This window comes from Plectropomus leopardus, chromosome 2 (assembly GCF_008729295.1).
Source record: "Plectropomus leopardus isolate mb chromosome 2, YSFRI_Pleo_2.0, whole genome shotgun sequence".
NCBI lineage: Eukaryota > Metazoa > Chordata > Actinopteri > Perciformes > Serranidae > Plectropomus > Plectropomus leopardus.
This window is the reverse complement of record NC_056464.1, coordinates 31431869-31458486: the sequence shown is the minus strand read 5'-3', so window position 1 is coordinate 31458486 and position 26618 is coordinate 31431869. Positions and strand designations below refer to the sequence as shown.

Sequence of the window (26618 nt, the reverse complement as noted above, 5' to 3'; positions counted from 1 at the left end):
TTTATATTACCTTTTTTTTGCTGGCTTGTAGATGTTCAAGGTCAGATATCCTTTTTCACATTTCTCAGTCTTCCTGTTATGGTCCTTAAAATTAAAGGGCCATTTAAAAAAGCCTTATGGCCATTATCTTGATACACACTTCATTTAGTTCTAATTAAATTGCTCTCGGCAATGAAGATATTGAAAGAATTACTTAACTAACTTTAAGATTAAAATCACCCTACACTTTTCAGGTCATTACCACCCACTGGTGCCTGACCTACAGGTTTTGTGGTCGACAGTCAAAGTAGGTTGAAGTCGTCTCCAGTTTACTCCCACTAAGCCGAGGACCTGGTTAAAATAAATTCTGTTTCCGATATTAACTCTTTGGGGATGTTGTGTTAAAAAAATAAATCAAGTGCAAAGCTGGTGCTTTTTCACCTTTCATACAAAGCAAATTCACACAACCGCTCAAGCGGTTTAACTTTACGTTTACTTTCAGTCTTTTGATAGCAGTAAACAACTAGGCACCTCGCTGTGCAAAACATAATTTTTAAGAGTTGGTGGTATGTGAGAGATTTACAGATATGTGTCTTGGCTTAACAGTTTGATGCGAAGAGCCTTCGCTCCTGTCTATGTTTGGATCCTGAGCAGTTAAATTGCTGGCACAGCCACTTGACTCCACAGGCAGTTAGGCAGAGTCAGCCAATAGGTGGGATTTCACATTCCCCATTTACTGTGTCCCAGCATGTCTCCAAGTGTCTGCACGAGTCACGCAGGAGTCAAGGCATCCTCACTTTGACAGACTGATGTCATACGGTAACACAGATGACACATGAGGAGAACCTCCAAGGCAGGGACTCTTAACCTTTTCTGGCCCACGACCCCATTTTTAAGTGTCCCATTTTCATGACCTAAGCAGTTACAGAGTCGTCAAGTTGAGTCATGTGACTTTGGGTATACTTGAGACTGTGGAGGGGGCTCTAAATAAATGTTTTTAAAAAATAACTATATAGCTACAGAGCTGAAATTATTAATTGATAAGCTCATCAATAGAAAATGTATCAGCACTTTCAGAGTCAATTAATGATTTCAGTATTTTTTTTTAGCAAAATTGCATAAAATTCATAACTCAAGTTTCTAAAATAAATATTTGCCATGTTTTTCAGTCTCCTATAATTGTAAACTAAATGTCTCTATTTGCTATTTTCTGACAAACCTAATAATTGATTGATGAACTGAGAAAATTCTCATTTGTATTCTGATTATTATTATAATTCTGATGGAGCTGAATCCAATTTTGAGTTTTTCTTTTTCTTTTTAAACAGCCACAAAGTGATCAAAACTCTGAGTTGACAAACAGTAACATCGCTGCAATGACTTCAAACCAGGATCCAAATGCTTCAGGTATGTTAACAAATGTGAGGGACTTTTGTTTCTGTGTTTGGTTTGATGTCCATGGAAATGTCCAATGATTGTTATTGACTACTATGTTATATCATAAACTTATAGCTTCCAAAAAATTAGCATAAACCTTAACACAAACATTCAAATTCTGATCCATCTGGATAAAAATGACCTCTTTTTCCTCGAATGCTTTTTTAACATTCATATCCATCAACAAAAAGTACTTGTGAAAGTGGGTAAAAAATAAATAAATAAATGCAGAAGAGAAGGAGAGAACAAAAAACAAGGAGAGTAGAAACTAAGTAATTATCTTCAGCAATCTAGTTTGTTTAATCTAATCTCTGGACTATGCATTTGGTCGTGTGTGTGTGTGTGGGCCTGTGTGAGTGTGTCTATCTGTCTGTGTGCAGTTTATCTCCAATAGTACCGGATCAATCAGCCCAATATTTGTGTGCACATTTATGATTGACTGTATGTTCAATGACCGATTGTTCTTGCTTTGGTTTATAATTGTTGAAAAACCTGTTTTATTGACTGCTATAAACTGTCATTAAATGCTGACCTCTCGCACTTCTTAACCACCTGGTAGAGGCTGTAAAGCCAGAAACACACTGCATGCACGAGCAGCTGCGTGACGGCATCCTCGCCAAACTGCAGCGTGTTGCACGCTCGCGGTGTTCACGCTGGCAGCATTGTTTCTGTGACTCTTCTGCAGGGCTGCAGAATAGTTCTGTATTTCCACATTTATAAGCACAAATTCCACTCATTTGTCTTGCAAGCTCCTGCATTTTAAACATGTTCCTGCAAATGTTTCACAATAAAATGCCTGGTGTCAACAACTGATGGGATTCTGTCAACAGAGCCTTTGTCAGAGTACTTTAATTTTGAAATGAAAGCAGTACAGTCAATATAATTATCAAATTATAATTTTCACTCCGTATTTTTGCTGACAACCGCGCAGAGCACGCAGAAAAAATTGGCGAGCCACCGTTTCTCTAGATGTGCCGCGGCTGAGTAGCGCTGCCCACGCAGGCAGTGTGGCTGCTCTGAGTTTTTAACGAGGGCGCTGAAAAAAAAGAAAACTGGTTCGGGGACGCTCACGCAGGCCATGTGTTTCCACATTTAGACCTTTGTCATGGCTCAAAAAATGACATCCACATAAAAGTTTGGTGTCATTTTGAACCAGAGCATCTGTATATTATTCCCATACCTGATAATACATTAAGGTTTACTAAAGTTGGGCATGAGAAAGGACTGCAGGATTTTTGTTTTACAGACACAAATTTAGTGGCAATGGTCATTTTTATTTTTACTACAAAAATAATAAATGATGATAATTTTAACCAGCGTCTGTACTAAACAAACATGTTCCCTTATATTTGGAACAGATTTGGGAAAAAGCACTAGCCGCCAGCCAAATGCGGGTAAAATGTGCAAGTGGCTGCTTGATTTGCTGCACTAACAAGCCAAAAAACCCAACGATTAGCTATTGAGTGGCTGTTGGATTTTGGAGTCCGATGGACAAAAAGTTCATTTCCAACCCTAATCTAGTATATGATTTGTAGGTTGGGCTTCTCTGTAGCACCAAAATACTACATACAATACTACATGACAAAATGACAAATTTTACCTACATCAAAAAAATGTACACTCCAATTAAATATCCAGATTAACTGTACAGCCTAATGACGAAATGAATCAGCCTCTTTTTCTGTTATCACTGCCACTATCTTGACTTTAGGGGAGCAAACAGAGAAAATTACATCGGGCACAGCTACACTGCGTACCGAGGTTCGTCTGCAGGAAGCCAACAGGACATAGGGGCCAAACTATGGAATTAAAACTTCTAAGTCCATCCATTGTGACACCATAGTGCCCAAAAACACTTCATCCCAAGGATTTACACTGTGAAATACATATCTGTAAATCAGTAGATACATTTTTTTTCCAGCACCACAACCCCCTCTAAATGACTCGTTTCTCAGCGGAGATATGCACTTAACTGAGTGCACTTTAATAGCTACACTTGCATTTGAACTTAATTTGATGCCAGAAACAGCACTACTTTAGCTCTTGAAATGGAAAGTCTATCATGGATATATGAAGGACAAGAAGTGCACCAATTTCATTTTATACCTGCAAGAAACACTATTCCATTCGCAGTCATACTAGAAGCCTAGTGTTGGTGGCTCAAAGTGGTTTATGAAAGGGATATCAGCTTTATACAGCCAGCAAATTTTTACTGAAAGTGTCCTGAAGTCTGGTGGTGTCCAAATCTCACAGTTTCCTCCAGGAGTGATTGGTATGCAGAGGCAAACGACTGACTGCTGTCCTACCAGACTTGGATTATGTGTGAATCAATGCTTGAGGAGCAAGAATCCTGCCTGCATTCAGATGATATACTGTAAGAGCGTAAACCAATCCCTTGAGAGATGACACATACAGTTTGATGAATATTCAATACATGCCCTCTAACTGGAGAGGGGCTGCTGTGGAAAAGTGATGAAGAAAGGGTAACCAAAAAGTGACTCACATTGGAAGTAGGGACATAATAAGTCAACGCGAATGATCTACTTTAGAGAGACGAGGATCTGGTTTCACTTTTAAGTTCACTCTGTGGCTGCAATCTGACATTTTCAAAGTAATTTAATTCGTGATACGCTATTTAAGAGATCAGATTAATCTGTTGTTCTTTCATTATGTTTTCTGTTTTCTTTTTCCGTATCTCATTGTTTTGTAAGCATTATTACCCGCCTTCTCACGTGTTTCCATGTGATTTTGTGCAACTATAGCTGTGTTTACATGCACATTTTTTCTCAATCTGATTGAAGATTTCGGGTCAGCTCTACATGGGATGTCCGCTAATACGTTCTGGTGTTTAAGTGGCTTTGGTTCTCCATCTACACTCTAATCAAAGCCACTCGACTCCATTAACAAAAACAGTAATTTAAGCTCTCTAAACACAAGAGCTGCTGGTCTACGGCTGCCTTAATCGGTTTGTTTGTATTACTGTGAGAATTCAAACTAACCGTTTAAAAAGCAGAAGTCGCACAATAACACAAACTAAGTGATGGACGCAGCGGTAGACCAGCAGCTCCTGTGTTTAGTAATGCTCAATTACTGTTTATGTTTCCCAATGGAGTCTGGTAGCTTTGAGGAGGCAATTTAACGGCTTCAGTTCCCGGTCGGATATTGTTGTCATCAAGGTGATGGTGGAAATATTCCAGAATTTAGCATACTCTTTTTTTAAAGGTCGGCTTTCTTCGATGTAAAGCTAAAATATGCTCATCCCTCCACAGCGATCATTGCTTAGCGTCCTTGTCAGGAACTCCTGTCTGCCTCACCAGACCTGCATCTACTATACGCAATACACTGACTATGGATAAGTACTTCATACAAAACCACTTCAAAAGATCCAAACTATGCCTTTAACAGCTTCTTAATGTAGGAAATCAAACATGTTGTGCAGGTAACTGGTATATCTACATTTGAAAATTAGTGACTGAATGCATTTTTAACTGTTACAAGGACTAATAGCAGAAACTTAATAAAGACCTTGACACAAAGGCAGAACTACTTCATCATAATGTAGATGTCACATTTCAAACTGAACACAAATTAAATGTAATATTAAGTTGTTTAAATTGTGTAACTGATGGTTTTTGGTCCAAATATCTCTTTCTTTCTTTTTTTTCTCTCTAAAAATCGTCATTTATTGACCAGCAACTCACCAGATCCTGCAATATCCTTTTGAAATGTGTAGCCACTGTTTTCTTATTAACTAAAAGTAAATTTGATTTAAGTTTTGGTATCTATATAGTTCACTCTGGCACAGTTGAGGGAAATTTAATGAATCCTACTGAAAGGCAATGGCTCCAAATGGCTTAAAACCTGATTTCACTACAATAATTCGGAGACATATTTGATTCTGCACACAGTAATTACCCATTTGGCCTATCTGTACTATGCAGCAGTAAAGTATGCTAAAGGTTCAAGCCCCAGGGTGAATGAAGCAGCTCTGAGTCATTACGAGGTGCGATACTGGTGCAGAAAAAGGAGTTACAGGCTGCCGGTTGGAGTTTTTGATTTCAACAGCTGTTGGATGAACTTACGGTTGTCTGCTGACTCATCCCTCATTTGAAATCCTAGAGAGGAATAAGGCTTACAAAATGCGTCACCTATCACTTTTGCTGTCCCCACCACCGCAGGGGGGAACCATCAATGGCTCCTAGGGTGTTACAACTGTTGACATTGAGGCACCTCCACTTTGTCATCATGCATGTCATTTGTCATGAACAAAATGTGATTTATTTTTTAATAGAAAAATATTAGTTCATAGGTATTTATATTAGAATATATCAGTGAAGAAATAGCACCAATTTAACTGGGTTTAAGTGTTTTTGCGATGTATACGTTTGCCTTTAGAGAAAAAATGTTGTTTTTTTTCCAAAATAGATTTCATCGGTACATTTTATGACATTGCAGGCCCTGCCATGACATGGCCGCTGTGATGGCTGACAAAGAGAAAGGAGATACTGACCTCTTGTGAAATTCTAGCGTAACTGCATCCAAAAGTAAAAGCACTAGTAACGTGTAAAATGCCCCTTTTAAGTCTTCTGTCATCTCCTTATATTATTTCTTATATTATTTTCATCATAATTTATTGCATCTATTCTTATATTTTGTAAAACTTTATTCATGTAGTACTTAAACTGCCGTTTGAGAGCCGCCTGTTTTATCACTTTTATTCCTCTTATTTTCTTTATTCTTGTTGACCTTTGTGTACACATTTTGTTCTTGCCTTTTTCTTTGACTGTTCTAGACCTTTCTCTGTTTGACATGTTTGCTGATTTTTATGTAATTATTCCCTGAGTTCCAGCCTTTGCTTTGTCTGTCAAACTGTTTTTAAAGGTGCTATACAAATAAAGTTATAATTATTATTATCATTAAGTGACAATGACTTTTTAATGTAGTGCTTTTTTTTTGCACAAATCTTGGCTATAATAGATCTTCAAGATAATATTACTACTTTTAAAGAGGAACTTCTCCTATTTTCAAAATTCACACAATTTATTCCTTTATTCCTATGCTCTAAAAGAATTTAAAAAAAGAAACTGACTATCCAGATTCAAAAACTAAAGCGCTAAAACTCAAATTTGTGATGTTATAGGGTATAACGTCTGGAGCTGCTCCATAGACAATGACTGTCACTTCTGAGAAATCTGGCAAGATAATATCTGCAGCTCAACAAATATTTTTAACCATATTCAATCCCTTGGTTTTTATGTCAGCATGTGTGAATAATAAATACAGCTCATGAGCTATTGAACAAAACATGAATAATATTCCTTATCTTTTGCCTACATTTGTTTTCACAACCTCAATCACGACTTTTACTGATATTTTCTGGTCTTAACAGTGGCTATCAAGAAAAGGTCCAGAGTTCCCGGAGTTATTATCACTCAGTATGTCGAGCAACTGCCGTTGGGAAAGTCCATACCTGACTTCACCCGGAAGCCAATGGCTACGACCGTTCAAGAAGGTAAATAACAAAACCAGCAAAGTAAAACTTTGATTACCGAACACTATCGATAACTGTATCACTGTTATATGGCTCTATGTATTTTAATTTTACAGGGAAAAAAGGACTTTTCAAAGCTATGGTTAGTGGAGATCCCGCACCAACTGTAACATGGGGGTGTAATAAGGGCGAGGTCGATGACCCCAAAAAGTACATCACCAGATATGAAGCAAGAGCTCAAGAGCACATTCTTGAGGTGAGAAAACCAATATAAATAAATGGAGAAAATCCACTCCCCAGTACTCCACACCTCCTAATCTGCATTCAGAATGTACTGTATTTCAATAAAAAACTCTTAAATGCACTAAAGGTGCAGGTACTAAAGTACTTTGATGTGTTTTTAATCAAAATACTTCATAGTGCTCAATTAATTAAAAAAAGCTCAGAAACTAATATCCAGCACTAAAGATGAACTCTAACAATGATAAAATTCCTTCATCAGATACTCAATGTAAAACCGGACGACGCTGACACCTACAAATGCTTTGCGACCAACGAGTACGGACAGGCTGTCGCCACAGCAACTCTCACCATTCGTCAAGGTAAAAGACAGATCAGCACTATACAATATCAGTGACTCCCCTACCATTATATAGGGGGGTGCCCAGTAATTCAAACCCCCACCCCACCTGACCGGCAATTAATTCGATTTTTACTTAAAAATGACTTTATTGATATTAAGAAATAAACTTGGCATTTAAGGTTGAAATAATGTCCGTCTATCATCGTGCACGTATTGTGTTTCTAAATGTTGTAGATTTATTTCCAAAAAAGGTTGTTTACCTTTCCTATAGTTGTTTATTTTTCAAAGACCACACATTATTTTCTTCAGTTGTAACATGAGGCACTTCATTTAAGTTCCTTTAAAGAGGAAACACCATCAACAGAAGGTGGAGGTGACACTGAAAACCAGCGAACCTCAGACAACATTTTTTAACGTAACTAAGACGTAAATTTATTAAAGAACGCCTGCAAATCTCTTGACGCCATCCATCAATGCTACACCGTCCTCACCGCCGCTTGAAGACAGCTGAAACACGGATATCTGTTTCTTGTAAGCTTTAAGTATAATATGTTGTGCTTTTGACTAAGATTTCTTGTTTTGCTATTGTTTTCATGTTTTTTCCAGTTGGCGTAAAGAAGAAGGCCCCGGAAGGTACGAAACTGAGATTAAGTTTTCTCTCTCTAACATCAATCGATCCATACTTTTCTTTTTAAGGATCAGATACTCTGTGATTGTGTTCGTCTTCCTCTCCTATTTGGATTTGGATCTCAGCAGCGATAAAACCAATGTGTGTTGAACATGGTGATAAAACACTCAGACCTATAGATGAATCCAGCGACCAAATTTGTGTGCTCCGACATCCAGCGGCGCCGCCATTACTGCGGCGGCAACTGACTGACCCAGTCACTAATGAAGGCACTTTATATGAATGGTGATCTTAATGTTATTCAAATTTACATATTACATAAAATAAACTGATAAAGTGCTGTAATGTAGCGTTGCTGTACTAGCTAACGTTGCCTAGCACAATCAATAAGGACTTACATCAGATCATTACAGACCAGATACATTAGTGAAAATAAAAAAAAATACAAATTCATGACATTTTATAGGTATTTAAGATTATTTCATCAATCACCTGGCATCTGATGGGCAACAAAATGCCAACTTAGAGGATCTGTAGACGGTTTGGTCTCAGACGGCACTCTTTAAAGTAAAGACGTGTGTATTTTGCATCCAGTTTTTTTTAAAGTTGAACTTTGCCAATACTATTGGAGCAGCTGAGAACTGCACAGGTTCTTCCCAAACTCCTAGACGTTGTTTTCAAAAGACACATTGCACAGAAAGTAAAGGTAGAAGTAGAAAATTGTACAATTCTCAGTACAGTTTGCATTCAAATGCGTGCAGGAGGGAGTTAATTGTTAATTGCAGAGCAAGACCCAATGGATTTAAATATGTACAAATTCATTTAATCCAATGTGGGTTTTTTTTTAGCATTTTAATGGTTAGAGAGAAGCATGTATAGAGAGTGAAAAAATATGATATTGGAACTATTTGCCATTAAAAAAAAATCATTTCTCATTCTCTTTCAGCAAATGGACAGGATTTCAGAAAAATGCTTAAGAAAACGTGAGTTAGGTGAAAGTAAAATGTTGTGTTTTTTGTTTATTTGTTTTTAACTGCTGTAGATTTCCAAATACATTTTACTCTGTTCCTCTCTTTTCAGTGTTGTTGTCACCAGAAAAAAACAACTCCCACCACAAAAAGAGGGAGAAATTGATCCTAAACTCTGGGAACTGCTCATCAGTGCACCAAAGACGGACTATGAAAGAATCTGTTTTGAGTTTGGTGTTACTGACTTTCGCTGGATGCTGAAGAGACTCAACCAGATGAAAAAGGAAAGAGAAGATGAGCAGGCAAAGGTACTGTACCGTGTGCAGTATGGAACAACTGCACATTAATTCGGGATCATGTATTATAAACCTGCATCTCGGCACAATCATTATTAACCCAACATGCATTTTAAGCTGTTAAAGTTTAAAACATGTGATGTAAATGTTTTTACTGGGATAAAAAAATAGTTTAAAGTCAGTGTAAAGTGATAATTAAAATGTGTTCTGAGTTTGTCACGTCACAGAAAGATGTGTAATTAAACACCTGACCAAATTTGAATAACCAAAAAAATCATGAAAAAATGCACAGTGTTCTCTGATCTGAAACACCGGGGGCGTGCCTGCTCGAGGCGCCGAGGCCACGCCCAACTGCGGGACTATGCCAAGATGCTTCTTGTTTTTATACTGCGACTTTGTCAGGGGCGGGGTTATGCTGAGTATAGCTCCAGTGCATCATCGAGCTATGGTTTTAGGCCCGCCCAAAAAATCTTAAAACAGGGAAATGGTGAAAAAACAGTCAACTATCTTCACAATTCAGTACTATAAGTAAAGTGTCTGTAACATGTTTTCAACAATCAGTTTCCAACATTTATTTGTTTTGAAACAAATCTGTGAATTCACTTTACACTGACTTTAAGTTTAATTGTTTTTGGGCTGATTTAAAGAGTAACTCAACACCAGTCTGTAGACTATTGTTTCACTGCCCTCTGTGGTTGAAAGTTTTAAGTCTGCTTCATCTCTGTGTGGTCAGAAGTGTGCTTCTTTGCGGCTGTAATGACACGCAGAAGTGATGTCAAAGAGTACAGCACAGTACACTTGTACCTCACAGCAGCAAGGTGAGAAGTGACACCGCTGGAGGTCTGAAAAACAGCATTTTCAGGGGGTGTTAAATTACTCTCTAATAGTATTTCTCACGAAAAGAAAAGGAATTTTAATGACTTTTCGCCTCAGGTAAAACTAGCCGAGTGCGTCGTGAAAAGTAAACATCCAGACTCTGCTCAAGGCCTTAACGTTAACGTTTCATGTCTTCGGAAGTGAAATTCAGAGCAACATCTGTACATTTTGTCTCTTTTATCTGTAGGTTGTGGAGCAAGTGGGAAATGTGAAACAGATAGAAGTAAAACCCAATGGGAGAGCTGAATTTGGCTTTGACATGAAACTACACGATCCAAATAGTGCAATTAACCTTTACAAGGTGAGTTATTTAATATGCATTCCAAGACTGCTTCGATGAAAATGAACCCTAAATAATCTGTTTGTCTCGCAAAAGGATGGGACAATGGTTCCATACGACGACGACGAAAATTCAAAACATAGCCTGAAGAAAACAGGGACAAATTATATCTTCAGCATTAAAGATCCTCAGCCGGAAGACGCTGGATTTTACCAAGTTGACGTTGAAGATGCAAACGTCCTTTCAACTGACTTTAAAGGTAAGGTGAAACCACTGCAACTGTTAAAAAACCACAATAACTGTATTGACAATTCAAGGCACATTTAGGAATGAGACATCAGTGAATTAATCCAGCAGTTCATCCAAACCCACCCTTCCTCCTCCCCAGTGCCCGCTGTGGACTTCATAGCCAAGATTAGGGACGTGAAAGCCTTTGAAAGTGAGGACGCCATCTTTCAGTGCGTCTTGTCAAAACCCCTGAACAGAATTAACTGGTGCAAACAGGACTCATCACTTGACCATGGGGACAAATATGAGATCACTGTCTCAGAGGACAAACTAATTCACACACTGAAAGTTAAAGACTGTAAAATGGCAGATAATGGAGCATATTATGCCATCGCTGGGATAACTTCCAGCAGTGCTTCTCTCAAAGTGGAAGGTGGGATCTCTTTTTCTCACTTCTCACTCACTCATTCATTCATTTAAATAAGCAATTTCTTGCATGTATAAAAACATGTTTCAACACAAATTAATTGTATATTCTCCCTGCTTGTATGTGTTCACTGAAATTCAGCTGATCCGAACGGTAAAGGCCGCAGGGGCACTCAAAGTGGGGATCAAGATGACCTGATCAAACTAGCGTTGGAACAGCAGGCCAAGCTACAAAAAGAGAAAGACAATTTGGACGCAGCCAGACGAGCACAGGCTGAGAAGGACGCTGCACTGGGGGGTGGAGGAGATGGTTCTGGTGGTAAGACTGATGGAGACAAAGGTGATGGAGACAAAGGTGATGGAGTCAAAGGTGACGGAGACAAAGGTGATGGAGACAAAGGTGATGGAGACAAAGGTGATGGAGACGGCAAGAATAAGAACCTCCTGATGGATGGAGATGATGGAAATAAAGATGACGATAATGCAGATAAGAAAAAGAAGCGAGTACGCGATGGCCCTTTGGTTCCTGATACGGTTATAGGTAAATCTTTGCATTGTGTGAAGTGTTAATAATTTGTTATTGCACTGCAGAGATTTTTATAAAATCATACTTTAAATTGTAGTTATAGTGATGTGTTTCTGCTACTGCACACTGTGTGTTGTCAGTTTTGCTATCTGGGTCCAAATTGTCAAGTGTCTCAGACTCTTGACAGTATGACAGTATCATAGGAGATAAACGTACAGTCGTAAGGAAGATAAAGGAAGAAATAAATTAAAAGTGTGGGCCAATCCGAGTGTAAGATAATTTCAGACCATAAATTAAGAAAATCTTCTTTAGATTGTTCTTTGTGGAGACGGCAAAGGTCGGATCTATGGATTTGGAAAGTGTAACAGTTAAATAAATGTGCTTCAAATTCTAGGTCTGACCATTCTGGCTGAACTTTGGAAATCGGTAGTCTAACATGTGACATTTAAATTCTAGGTTATAATCAAAATAGTTTCCGCACTAATGGGTTTTCCAATAACACGTAACTGTAAGAAGAAATCAGTGGCAGAAAATGAACCATTACGGGTCATCACACAAACCATTAACTGTAAAACAACAAATTTGCAATTACAGTAAAATTCAGTAGACAATTAGGTACAGTTTTTAAGGTCTTCGTAAAATGATTATTTATAAACTGTTTAACTGAATTATTATTGTAGTTTAGTTGTTATTAGTATTTTTATTATTTTTATTATTATTATTATGTAACCTCTACTGCAGTGCTGTATGTTGACCACTAGAGAGAGACACACTGTCAACAAGTAAAGCGACAGTGTGACAGCTCCTCAGAGCAGGCATGTTCTGGGCTTCACTGCCCCTGATTTGCTTTTGCTGAGAAATATAAAACTGCATGATCATGTGCTTTCTGCATTATCTCTGCCTTTGTTTGCTCTGTTTACTCTATAGCCTTCTATTTATTTACATGGAGAAATGGTACATTCTTATACAGACTTACATTAACCAGAAGTTACATCCGTCATTCTGATAATTTATGTTTACTTTGCTCTCTCCGTTGCAGATCGTGGTGTTCAGTTCGTCAGTGGGCTGTCAGATACTCTTGCTAATGTTGGTGAACGGGCAGAGCTGTGCTGCAAACTAAGCAATGAGACCTCAAAGGGACGTTGGTATAAAAATGGGAAGCTGGTAAGTCAACTATTTAAGAAGAATTACCAGTATATAAGACTACTGCCAAGCACATCACTGTTTCTTCCTTTTCCTTGGTCAAAAATATTGCAGTGCATTGCATATCTTGATTTAACTAAATGTTTATTTAATGAACATTGAATCTTTTTATCTGACAAGCTAACCGATGGGGATGGGGTGAAAATTATCAAAGACGGAGCCTGTCACAGGTTGATAATTGACTGCTGCACAAAAGACGATGCAGCCGAGTACCGCTTTGAAGCTGAAGGCCGTAAATCAGAAGCAACGCTGAATATTCAAGGTCAGAATAAAAGATCAAATGAGGTCGAACGATAATTTGGCATACAATGGTTTAGGTTTTTGATTAACTTTTTTTTTTTTTCTCTGACACTGAAGATCCACCAAAAATTGACACTGACGCACTGGGGAATTTTTCAAAGCCAGTCATCATAAAAGCAGGGGAAAACGCTGAATGGAAGCTGCCGTTCTCGGGTGGGGAACCGATGACTATACAGTGGTACAAGGACGATGACGAGCTTTTGCCTGCTGCAAATGTCAGGATTGACACGTCAGCTGCAGAGAGCAAACTACGCCTTTTAAAGTGTCAAAGGAAAGACAGTGGAGAGGTCAAAATCAAAATCAAAAATGAATTTGGGACAATTGAGGCAATTTCAAAACTGATCGTACTGGGTGAGTTGACAATAAGCCACGCAGAGTTTGCCATGTGTTACACACTACGGTGTATGTAAGAGATAAATGCTCTCTGCTGTTAGGATGAGCTACTTTCATCTCCTCGACAGACAAACCCACACCGCCACAAGGACCTGCGGACATTATGGAAAGTGCTGTAACATCTGTTGAGTTCAAATGGAAGCCCCCGAAAGACAGTGGTGGATGCCCAATCACACACTATATCGTAGACCGCCAACAAGTGGGGCGCAATAAATGGTCAAATCTGGGTGAAATCCCTGGCGACAACCCGAGTTACAAAGATTCAGATGTGGACCCTGGAAGGAGATACTGCTACCGGATCAGAGCCAAAAACGCAGAAGGCATCAGTGATTACCTGCAGACTGAGGACATACCAGCTGGTGTATTACGTAAGTCAGTCGTTGGAGCCTAATTTAGGCTTTGCGAGCTATTTTTGATGAAAACCTCTGAACTTCTTGTGAAGCAGGGAGAATAACCATAAGATTAAACTAGCAAATAATTATATTTCTTTTCATTTATTTTAAGATCATTTAAAATTTTATCCTTTCGTAATCATACTAAAACACTGGTATATGGCCATTAAATGTTCAAAAGAGGAGGATTATTATAGTAGATTGCAATTTATGATAATACCACAGTCTGGTGCACATTAGAGGATTTTCAAGTCCTAATTGATTTTAAAAAAACATCATTTTTAAAAGACATAATGACAGATTCACCTGCTTTTTAATATTTTAATCCCAATAATGGACACAAAAGATGGTTCAGTCAAAATGCAGGATCACAAAATTGCTATTTATACTACACAGAGTGGTGATTCAAGGGACCTGAGATCTCATCAAAACCTGTGATCAAACACGACTGTGGTGTGGGGCCAGCATAGGAGTTGCCAGAAATAATAAAGTTTAAATCATACACTTTGGGGTTTTAATCACTTCTACCTGGCCTGACAACCAACTTTTTCACAGTTTATCACAGAAATATTTCGCCATTAATAACAGGAAAATATAATGTCATTCACTGACTGGTGAATATAATAAAATATTGATCTCTGACTTCGAGAAAACACACAGCCTTTTGCAGGCCACTGTGTGTTCATTGAAACTAAAATACTCTCTCTCAGGACATCATGCTTTATTCAGCAAACATTTTTCAGCTCTCTTGCTGCTTTCAGCTATCCATCAAATTTTATTTGGTGAATAAATCACGGTGTGCTGCAGTTGTGCCATATGTTTTAATTTTGGAGGCACTAAAAAGAAACAGAGCAACATAACATAATAATACCGAATAGTAAAAATGTCATATTTCCACCCACAGGTTATCCAGGATCACCAGCAGCACCTAAAGTGGTCAGTGCCTTAAAAGACTGCATCAATCTGGCATGGTGTCCTCCATGTGACACAGGAGGAACCAAAATAGTGGGATACAATTTGGAAAAGAACAAGAAAGGCACCAATTACTGGAGCCTTGTGAACCAAGGAGGGCCCATTACAGGTACACAACTCGCACAACAAGTTGTAGGAATGTGTGTGTCACGCATCCACCAACATCAATAACACACTGCTAGTGGTATGAAAACAATTTCTTCCTTTTTCCACAGATACAAAGTATGCAGTGAAAGATGTTTTTGAGGGAGCAGCATATGAATTCAGGGTGTCTGCTATCAACCTGTCTGGTGCTGGAGATCCTAGTATTCCATGCGACACAGTAATCGCAAGAGATCCAATGAGTAAGCCCGTCATGCTGAATTATTATCTTCCACTGCTCTGAAAATTCATGCTTCATGGTGAACTAACACGCTGTTTAACATAATGCTGTCTGTAGGTCTTTGGTTAATATAAAAGTACGGCAATGAGAGCCAATAACCTCACGTTATTGTAATTCCAGAGCCCCCGGGCAAAGTCACAGACCTCAAGTTAACATCCTCAAATTATACCACATTTTCACTGGCTTGGACTAAACCTAAAGAAATTAAAGGGGTAGAGGATGAAGCTCAAGGCTACTACGTGGAGATCAGACCAATAGAAATCCTTGAATGGACGCGTTGTAATGCCATGCCAATTACTCTGACTTCCTACACCGTGCTCGGTTTGAAGGCAATGGCGTCCTACTGGGTCAGAGTGATTGCCACCAATTATGGCGGTGACGGAGAACCTCAAGGCTTTGACAGTTACATCATCGCCATGCCCCCTCCTGGTAAGAACATTTTAAATTCAAATTAAGAACAGTTTTTATACTCTTCTACATTATTTATAAAAATGTCCTGATCAGGTTATATTCAGTACCAGCATGACGTCACTACAAATATCTTGTTTTTTTCCATCACAAATCTGCACAGCCTCCTTTGCCTAAAAATAGCCCTACAGCTGTCAAAACTACTGCATTGCTCTAAACCAAGAAAATACAGCCAGCAGAACAGCTGTTCTGTTTTTCTTATATGATGATTTTACGGTGTCTCACGACATTTTGTGTCACATCCATGGATACTGGAGTTGAAGTGTGGAATTGTTAAGACAGAAAAGTGTCGTAGCACAATTTTGGACAGCCCGGCGTGAACAAAATACTAAAGTTCAAAATCAAGCTTTAAACAAACCATAGCAATTGTCAGGCATGGAACAAAATCAAAACTCCTCTGTAACAGAGACGAAGCGCTGTTTTACACTTTCTCTGATAGCGGCCGTCTGTGTGGATATGTGATATGATTCTGTGTATTTGTTTATCTCGCTGTGCCACCTTATGATTCAATCATTTGTAACATTCGGGGATAGAAACAGGCTCCAGTAACAGATTGCAGTGCTGTATTTGTTTTTTTGTTGTATTTTTTTACAGCTGGTGTTCCCAGCACAGTGGAACAACAGTTTACAGTAAACAAAGGATCCGAAATGGACCTGAATTTATGCAGATGGTGATCAATTTTTAAAAATGTTTTTATTCCATATAACTCTGAGACATTCCTAATTATGTCTACAGGAACAGAAAACACGGCAGATATTTTCACAAAGGTTTTGATTTCTCATTTCATCTAATCAATAGAGCTAAAATGATTAGTAGATACACTGGTTCGTGGATCGAAAGAAAAATGATCATTTTGATAATGGATAAATGTTTCAATCATTTTAAAGTAAAAATGTCAAACATTTGGTGCTTGCAGCTTCTTATATGTGAGAATCTGCTGCTTTTCTTGGTCATTTATATAAGTAAATGAAGCATTTTTGGAGTTTTGGGCTGTTGATTGGACAAAAGAAGTGAACTGGAAATTCTTTAAGATTCTGGAAAATTGTAATAAGCATCTTTTACAATTTGTTTTCCATTTTATAGACTAAAAGATTAATTGATTAATCATAAATAATGAAAATAATCAATATCCATACTACATAATATACTAGACAGTGTTGTAAAACAAAAAAATAATAATTTCAAGGAGAATAAAAAATTACCAGGTAACTTGCTGAATTGTATAAATACAAGAATCTAAACATTTTTGTGATATATTTTACCCTCACAGTTAAGCCAAAGTTTAAAGATCGCAACATGAAGACCTTTGTGGTGGTGAAATCTGGAAACACAGTCCGTCTGAACATCAACTTTGAGGTACTGGGCCAGGAGCTTTCCTCCTAATCGGTTCATCTGAAAATGTTTTTTATTTAATTCACAAACTAATGTGACATCTTTGTTATTGCTCACAGGCGTCGCCCATGCCAGAGATCATTTGGCTAAAAGATGCTACTCCACTGGCCAAACATGTAACTATTACCAACTCTGATAAAGGCTCTCAGCTGTTGATCCCGACATCTGAGCGGTCTGACAGCGGCATCTACACCATTACTGTCAAGAACATTGTCGGCCAAGACAGCTTCAATGTTGAAATCAGAGTTACAGGTGAATCCAAGTGTGAATCGCCATGAACTGAGAGACGGACCCGGATACTGTCATTGGAGAGTGCTGTTTGTGACATAGAAAGATACACTTTCAGATCTCCGTATCTCTGTGCCTCTATATCTGGTTGTAGATGATCCCAGGCCTCCGGGTCCAGTGGAGCTGGATCAGAACACCCCGGGAACAGTGACTCTGTCCTGGACGCCCTCTCCAGATGAGAAGAGGGACGACAGACTACACTACATGGTATCCAAGCGGGACTCCTTCAAACGCACTTGGAGGACAGTGGCAGACAACCTCTTCAACAACAAGTTCACAGTTGTGAATATTTTGCCTGGACGTGAATATAACTTCAGGGTGTTTGCTAAAAATGACATGGGCCCTTCAGCACCTTCTGAATCGCCTGTTTTTGGAACCACAAAGGAAAAAGGTTTGTGCCTCCACTTCAATCACAACTCGAAACTATTGTCAACTATAAAAACTACGCTATAAATTATTACATTTTCCTGTACACTTCACTCAGTTGTGGTAAGTGCTGAAGTACAGATTTATTTTCATGCAAAAGCTGCCTCAGTATTCTACATCTATTCTCAGATTTAAAACCACCTCTCACTAAACCAGATGTCAGGACTCCTCGTTTAAATACTGTAAGACCCCCACCCTATAAACGGAGGGATTTTCAGAGGATTTTAAAACTTGAATGTCTCCTCCGACTCTGTTCGAATACAAACTTTTAACTTCTTTGTGAATTTAACCACCATTTAGAACAGAATTGCTGTGCTTCTGGGCTCTCTTCCAGGAGTAATAAGGTCTCATTCAGAGCTACACCGACATTTTCAATACTGCTAAAATTATACCCTAAAACAAAATCGTGCTCACCACTTAAGGTATGTTGTGCAGTTCGCTCTGTATATCTTGACAAGGTTGGTCCAACTGTTAAAAGGTTACAACGGCAACAGTATTTCACTAAGTTGGCTGACGGACAAAATAATCAAAAAAAGAAATAGTCTAAATTGAAGCAGCAGAGGCAGAGATATTCTGGGTGCAAATTTCAGTCTCTACAATGAGCCATGTTGTATCCTGCATTTCCCTGCAGAGACACAGACAATATTAAACAGCAGTTTTCACAAACTGAGCAATTTCAGTAAACTAGGGGTCAACAGATTATGGGTGTGGCCGATTATCAGGGACGATATTTGGCAGAACATTATCTGTATCTGCGTTTTATTTTAACAAACACTGATAAGATTTATTAATGGCGTGTGTGTATTACATTCAACCAACACCAGAGAAAGCAGTCTACAATACATGCAAACCAAGTGAGGAACTTTTACTTTGTAAAACCCATGGGAGCTATTTTTATTTGTTCATTTTTTTGTTCAAATTTTCACAGAACTTTATAAAAAATAGTAATATGACCATAAAAAGTCATATGACTTCATTAAAAAGTTGCAGGGAATTTGCTGTATATGATGCTGAAAGTTTCAGTTTTGATTAAATATTTGCTAAAAGCATTTAAACAAAGTTTTGTGTTGGAGTTTGTTATAATCTAAATTCTAAATTTGGACATAAATATTTTTATTTTTATTGTAAATGCATATCAGTTTCAAATATTGGTGTCATTAAGTACCAGTAATTTTAATCTGTATCAGCCCTTAGAAACAAATATCAGTCAACCCCAAAAATAAACTGTGCGTCCGACTTAACTTAAGTAAGATATATTTAAAACTGTTTTTGGAATCCTTAAACAAACACCATTTCCCAAAAACCGGGTGAAATGTCATCCCTGATGATTGACTAAACTTTGGGACGCAGGCAAAGAGACAGAACAGGGAGGATTGAACTGACGCTTTTTAGGTGATAGAGACTAATAAGTTGGAAAGCTGACATGGGGAGTAACCATAAATCAATCTAGATCAATATGTCAATTCAGTGATCAACAGTCTAAAATGATCAGTTACACAGAGAAAACACTGATACATATTGCCATCTTTAAGACACGCCTAATTTGGAAATTCCCACGGCACTTCTGTGTCTCCATTTCCCTCCTAAACATTCAGAGCTAGCAGTGCAGCACCAGGCAGACAACGGCGAGCAAGAAAACACGATGAAACGTGTGTTAACACCCTGAAGCACAGACGGATATGATTGATAAAGGAGAAAAAGCTGACGCACAGTACTCGCACTTTTACTTTAGTGACCTGTGGTGGTTTGAGTGCCATTACATAAATTATTTATTACACTTTTCATAAATCAAAAATGGTTCAAATTATTATAGCAGGCGTTGTGATAGATATTCATTTCTCTTGATAATCCCCCTCAAAGGGACCAAAAAGAAACACTAAAGAAGAGAGCGGCTGGCCTGGACGTGATGTCAGGACTTTGACTCTCAACAGAATAATACATTTTCTAAAATAACATCGGAAAATCTTACAAGGCCACTCGTGCAAACTCAACTCTCACGATGCTGTAAAACGCTAAACTTTACGCATGTATGTGTTTCAGGAAAGTTCAAGGTAAACATGCCAGAGGCAAAATCCCTCAACTTCCAGTCACCTCCATCGTTCATCGTTCCCCTCAAGATGCGCACAGCGCCGCAGGGTTACGAGTGCAACATGAGCTGCGCAGTTAAAGGCGATCCAGCTCCACGTGTGACATGGTACCGCAACAATATCAGCCTGAACACAAACACCAACTACCACATCACCAACGTATGTGGAGTCTGCTCCTTGCTCATCCTGAGAGTCGGACCCAGAGACAACGGCGAGTACAAAGTCGTCTCCGAGAACAAACTGGGGACAGCCGAGTCGTCTATGACGCTGAATGTCAGAGGTATTAACACTTATACACACAAGTGAGGGATAGTACATTTTCACATGAAGAAGCTGAGTGCACAGTATCAAAGTAAAACTGAGTGTAACAAAATGTTCCTTTACAGAGTGAAGAAGCGCTGCAGACCGAAGCTGAACCGACTAATGTGTTTCAAAACAAATTACACTAAATTTAGTGACAATTTATATTCATTTGCGGTTATTCCATATCCTGCTAGAGTGATGTACTTTATTTTAGAAATCTCAAAAAAACATGCGCAGTAATATTACATTCTGTACTATTAAACTTTGAAGATATTTCACCACTGTTTCTGTTTACTGAAGATGTTTTCTGTTTTTTTAGTTTTTTTCTGCTATCCAATGATTTTCAACAGTAAACTCTATACATAGAGGAAAGCCTGTCGAATTAAGTGACCACTGGTAGCACTACGGGATTATTTTTTATCAGCTGTTTTGTTTGTATCATGCATCGACACATGCATGTAACACACAAACACTGTGTTACACTAGATTAAGAGCAGGGCTGCATATTTCTGTAAAGTCTGATTTAATCAAAGAGGCTGCACTGCTGCCTGACTGATGTCTGTATGTTTTGTTCTCCACTATCTATGTTAAAATCACACTTAAGCTGCGTCACATTTCACCATTAAAAAAAGGCAGACTTGAGCTTTGAAGGGTGAATACTGACAGCAAACACGCTGCATTAAAGGAAAGTACTGTGAAATGATCTGACTCGCCGTCTGCACTACAGTCAGACCCAGTGCACATGAACACGATACACCTGACGACAGTTTCACGCTTTTCCATCAGCTGAACTGGTTTGAAAGCAACTGCTAAAAAAATGTGGGAAATCTTGCTCAATGAAGAAGAAGTGGCACGAGAAGTGAGGGGTAAGTTAACGAACAAACCCAAATGTTTAACACGAGTACAATTTTGAGGTACTTGCTAAGTGGGAAGGGAGGTCACACCAAGTACTTGCAACTTGCTGATGTACTTTTATTCTGATAAATTTGTGTTTTTTATACTGTACATATTTCCTGTACGTTCTGATTAGATAAGAGACTACTGAGAAATAACTATGATCGATGATTATAAATTTGCTAAATTAACAAAGTTTAAGGCAACCTAAGACTTTGCACCATACTGTTCATTTCATGCATAAACCTATAAGCTCATCAAATATAACTATCTGTGAGTTCAAAAATACGGACCTATAATCCTGAGAAAATAATCAGACAATATGAAGTTGTCAGGTGATGCTTTTTCTGGGGGGTATGGCTTTAGATTCTTTGTTTTTCTCTTATTTTTCTATAAGTACTGACTGCTAACTAACTGGCAGACAGTACATCTATTTTTATTTGTTGATTTATTTTTGAGAAAGGGGCTGGTAAAAATAAGATTTTCTTCTCCCTACCAATTTTCAATCATGGAATATAATGTAGAAAATAACGTATAAACTGTCTGTTTCCATGAGTGGAATAAAAGTGAAATATGATGCATTAACTCAACTAAACAGCACATCTGCACATACTATACTGCATTTTGTATTCTCTATTTTAAATTTGTATTTGTTTTTTTTTTTGCATTTCATGTAAAGCATCTTTGAGTACCTAGAAAAGCACTATGTAAGTACTTTCTGTTATTATTGCTTTTCTTCTTATTATTATAATTATTCTTATTATTATAGTTAAACTTGGCCACAACAGGAACAGCTAGATATGGTAATATTGACTTTACATTTGGACAGTCAGAAATAATTTATTTAACTTTGTTGCTAATATTAACCCTCATGCACTGTTTAAATTTTCTGACTAATTACACATTTGGTACAAAAAAATGAACCCTGTTAAAAAGTGCCATAAAAATACTACATATAAATATTTGAACTTTCACTGCATTACATTTGTCAACCAACATCAGTCCTGATAATAACTACCAAATATGCATTCATTTTAAGGATTTTAAAAAATGCAGGTCAATAGCCCAATCTGGTAAAAAATAGTAAAATTTACAAAAATTCAGAGTAAAAGCCTGATATTACGGGATGCATGCTTTATACTGAAATGACAGTAGGATTAAAAAAAGTAGTTTTAATGGTACAAAAAATGTACCAATAGTGCTATGAGGGAGTTTTCCATTTCTACAGCGTATTATAGACATAATTTACGAACTGAGGCTGAAATCTAAAGGAGAAAAACAAAATAAATACCTTTGCCAAGATGTATGCAATATGCATTGACACAGCCATAATGATCCCAAAAAAGTACCAATAGTTGCATGAGGGTTATTCAACTTTTACATAATTGAAGTTATGAATGCAGTAGTTTTGCATCTCTGGAAGTGTTTTTACACTGTGTTATTATACTTAAGTAGTAGATCTGAGCTCCTCTCCCACCCCTGCTGTTACATAACATGCTGTCCCGCCCCCCACCCTGCAGTTGCTGTGAGTATTATGGGGGTCCAATGAATGACTAGGTCAAAGGGTCTAACAGAATAGACAACGTGATACCTTTGCAAATCCGGACGAGGAGCCACACTTTGCTGGATCCGTTTCCCTGCAGACACACAGCTCCTGAAGCCCGTCCAGTCCTCCTCTCCTGCAGCAATGGCAAAACGCAAGTCAAAGAAGCCCCAAGAAGAGGACACGTCCATTTTATTGGAGTCAACAGTATCACAGTCCAAAAAGAGGATAAACTCCCACCCAAACGTTACTCTAGCCTTGTTATTCATCATAATCTTCGCAGTGGGGGCGTCTTTAATGGGGTGGTTTTGTGTGCAACAGCAGTACAGCCTCGACGAACTGTCAGAGTCTTTTACAACAATGCAGAAGAGAATCACAAACCTCCAGCAGGTGATGGTGACGAGGGACGCACAGGTGAGTTAGCTAACTTTCTCAACCGTGTTTCTCTGCTTGGCGAGTCACTTTATGTGTGATACAAACATTTCTGATTCATTTTGTTTTATCTTGTACCAGCGTGAAATCGAAAACCTGTTTACTTTGATGCAATTTTGGCGTTTTAGAGTGGACAGCAATCCGCCAACTTCAATCTGGCAACAGCTGCTGAACTAGCTTAAGCGCGCCTAAAGTACCGGAAGTTGGTGATATGCCTTCAAAATAAAATGATTGAATTTCTCGTTCATGAACTATGGACGTATATCTGATCAATTGAATACACAAATGAGAATGTACATAGTAAGTACTCTTTCAGTCATTTGGGGTTGGAGTCCTACTTGGAGTGCTATTCGTAATATGACAGAAAGTGGTGGTCAGTAACATTATTTTGAAAAGCTACAGCTTTAAGGCATTTTAGCATGGCGGGCTTGACACTGACAGCAGCACCTGTTGTTATTTTTAGCAAGACTCTGCTCAGATCAGCCGCGTGGTCACGTTTCAGTGACATCCACAGTCCCTACTGCTCCTTATTCTTCATCATTATCAGCAGTAACTACCAGTTTCTCTATAATGGGACAACATTTTGCATCAAATTAGCGATATCATGATATCAACAATATATATTATATATATATATAAAATCAACAAGAATCAACTGAAAACCAGTTGATATATCTGTTTTGCCAATCTAGGAAATGAAACATCAGACACATAAAGGCACCCCATCAAACTGATGTAAAACACTGCAAAATGCATTTTTAAAAATCCAGTATGCTGCAGTGATTTGGCTTAATACAATAGTTCACAAAGAGCAGGATCCCCAGTGGACCTGGAGGGAGTTTCAAAGGGTCTCTGGACAAAAAAATGTTTCCACCAAAATGTGCGCATAGATGCAGTTTTTTTTTTTAAATGCTGCAAAAGAGGAAACACTGGCCTTATACTCCCAGAGATATGAAAAGTATTGTTACCACAGTATAAATAGTATGAATAGGTTATTAAAAATCACTGACAAATTAATGGAGGCCAATATAGCCAATAGATTTTCAGATCGCACAACCCTACCGGATACAGAAGAATTAACTACATCTGACAAACATCAATAACAAGAACAGATTTCAGATGTTTGAGCTGAAGTCAAATCACACAGATATACTTTTCTCTCGCTCTTTAGATTGACACAGGTTTGGGTGTGGAGGAGAGGCTCATTGCCCTGGAGGAGGCCCAGAAACAGGCTCAGGAAAAAGCAGAGGTCGCCCTGGCCACGTCAGAGAAGTTAAAAAACTATGGCCACTACTCGCAGCTGCAGGCCCTCCATGATGAGATGGACACCAGGTTGAATGAGATAAGGCAGGTCGCCCCGTCCGTCAAAACTCTCCAGGCTTTGTTCAAGAGCCAAAGTGAAGACTTCGCAGCCCTGAAGGAGAGCGTAGTGGCTGCTCTGAGCTCCAGCTCAGCCCTAGTCGAAAACGTGGCTCGGCTGACCACTGCCGTGACCAGTGGACACTCCAAAATTGATGAGCAGGTTGCATCACTGGAGGCTCTTAAAGCACAGTTAGCAGGACAAACCTTGGAGCTGAATGATCTGAAAGAGTCAATGAATCTTCATGATGTTGCACTTCTTACAACCGACCAGGAGATGGCTGCAATAAGGTGAGCTCACTTTCACTTCACAGTTTATCTGCATGGTCAAACAATGTTTTGCTGACTTCCAGAGACATTTTAATATCTGTCTGTGTGTTTGTGTTTCAGGGAGCTTTATGAAGCTAAGCAGGCCATGCATGCACAGGCGCTAGAGGATATGCTCAGCTCAGTGCAGACGACTCTGGATGAGCAGTTTTCCACCTCACAGACCCTCCGCAGCAGCGTCATGGCTCAGCTGCAGACTTTTCACACCCAGGTGAAACCCTGCTACTTATACTTTGACTTTTCTGTCTAATACCTGATCAATTTGAGGTTTTTATGTCTTCGCACTACCAATAGCCATGGCTGTAGCATTATGTTTTCAGGTTGTCTGTTTTTCCATTCTTGTAAACGCGAGCATGCTTTGAGGGAATTACTTCAAATTTGGCACAAACGTCCACTTGGACTTTTTAAAACATGCATTTACAAAGTGCTTTACAAACACATGAACACACACTTAAAATAAATGAGAGAATTAATTAATTCATCAAGTTTCAACAAATTACAATCTGGAACTCAGTACAATGAAAGAAAAACGAAACCAAAACGAACAATAAAAAACATCAAACATAGAGTTGCCTACAAAGCTGGGTTTTTAGCAGATGTTTAAAATGGTCCAAAGACTCAGCAAATCTGATGGACTGGGGAAGATTGTTCCAGAGGGTCGGGGCTAAAACAGCAAATACACGATCACCTTTTGTTTTGGAGTCGGAGCCGGGGTTGGATAAGAGACCAAGATTTGAGGATCAGAGTGGTCGAGAAGTAGAGTAAGGAACAAGGAGATCAGAAATCTAAAGAAAATCAAACTTGGCACAAACAGCCTTTGTATGCCGCCACGCACTTGACTGGTGCACGGGAGCATACGAGGGCGACACGGTAATTCTAGTTTTTCATGTTGCAACTGTTGAATTCTAAGAAGATGAATAATAAATCTGTTTATCCGTCTGTATCTGTCCTAGTTGGCGAATTCTCTTCTTCGGACAGTGAAACAGTCAAATGAGGAGGGTTCAGCAGCAGAAGAGTTAATTTCTGCTACAGCACAGGATGCTGCTGAGGTGCAGCAGGAGCTAGACGACACTGACGAAGAAGATGAGCAACAGGATGCAGAAGATGAAGCAGGAGAGGAGGAGGAGGAGGAGGAGAACAACGAGGCGGAAGAGGACGAGGACGAGGAAGAGGAGGAGGAAGAGGAGGAGGAGGAGGAGGAGGAAGGAGGAGGAGGAGGAGGACGAGGAGGAGGAAGAGGAGGAGGAGGAGGAGGAAAAACAGCCACTGGAACATGAAGTAGAAAGGGTCATTACAGAAGAGCAGGATGAAGAAGAAACTACAGAAGAGGAAGAAGAAGAAGAGCAAGAAGACGAGGAAATGACAGACCCGAGTGAGGAGCAGGAGGCTGCTGCAGAGGAGGAGGATACAGAGGAGAGTGTAGAAGAGGAGAGGGACGAGGAGGACTCTGAAGAAGTTGTGGAAAGGGAGGAGACTGTGGAGGCAGAGTCAGCTGAATTGGACAGTGAGGTCATCATGGACGAAAGTGAGGACGACGGGTAGTTTTACTTGAAATGCTCCAGAAGGTTGAACACTTGTAAATCATTAGTTCACAAGACTGTGATTTTTAAGTCTTATTGAGATGAATGGGAACCATTTTTACACGCTAAATTATTTGTTATATTTGTTTTATTCTACTTGGGTGTGGTTGCCTGATTCACAGATTATGTCAGGTGAGCCGTCCATCACTGAAAAATATA

At 38.8% G+C, this 26618-nt stretch overlaps 2 protein-coding genes across 2 annotated transcripts; both read left to right on the top strand.

Annotated features, from left to right (window-relative positions):
- Positions 1-6801: 6801 nt before the first annotated feature.
- LOC121948655 (immunoglobulin-like and fibronectin type III domain-containing protein 1) lies at positions 6802-20327 on the top strand (the record flags this gene model as incomplete). The annotated part of the gene is made up of 21 exons (XM_042494058.1): positions 6802-6928; positions 7024-7163; positions 7410-7509; positions 8097-8123; positions 9065-9101; positions 9214-9394; positions 10446-10559; positions 10635-10797; positions 10927-11199; positions 11383-11733; positions 12758-12882; positions 13042-13183; positions 13279-13572; positions 13683-13982; positions 14911-15087; positions 15194-15322; positions 15481-15789; positions 17099-17184; positions 17280-17472; positions 17603-17899; positions 19975-20327. Coding segments are annotated over 21 exons (3918 nt in total), but the record flags the coding sequence as incomplete, so codon positions are not given.
- Positions 20328-22799: 2472 nt separating this feature from the next.
- On the top strand, positions 22800-26421 carry LOC121948644 (neurofilament light polypeptide-like). The gene is made up of 5 exons (XM_042494047.1): positions 22800-23175; positions 24365-24843; positions 24943-25090; positions 25833-26024; positions 26185-26421. The coding sequence occupies exons 1-5, from the start codon at positions 22906-22908 to the stop codon at positions 26419-26421; spliced, it is 1326 nt and encodes a 441-aa protein (XP_042349981.1). The 5' UTR covers positions 22800-22905.
- Positions 26422-26618: the final 197 nt, after the last annotated feature.

What these genes read in the sequence shown, in the direction of transcription:
- LOC121948644 (XM_042494047.1), top strand. Translation starts at nt 22,906, where the DNA reads ATGGCAAAACGCAAGTCAAAGAAGCCCCAAGAAGAGGACACGTCCATT. An exon ending in CAGGAGATGGCTGCAATAAG is followed by an intron (nt 24,844 to 24,942) that starts GTGAGCTCACTT and finishes TTTGTGTTTCAG; the next exon opens with GGAGCTTTATGAAGCTAAGC. An exon ending in AGGAGGAGGAGAACAACGAG is followed by an intron (nt 26,025 to 26,184) that starts GCGGAAGAGGAC and finishes ACAGAAGAGCAG; the next exon opens with GATGAAGAAGAAACTACAGA.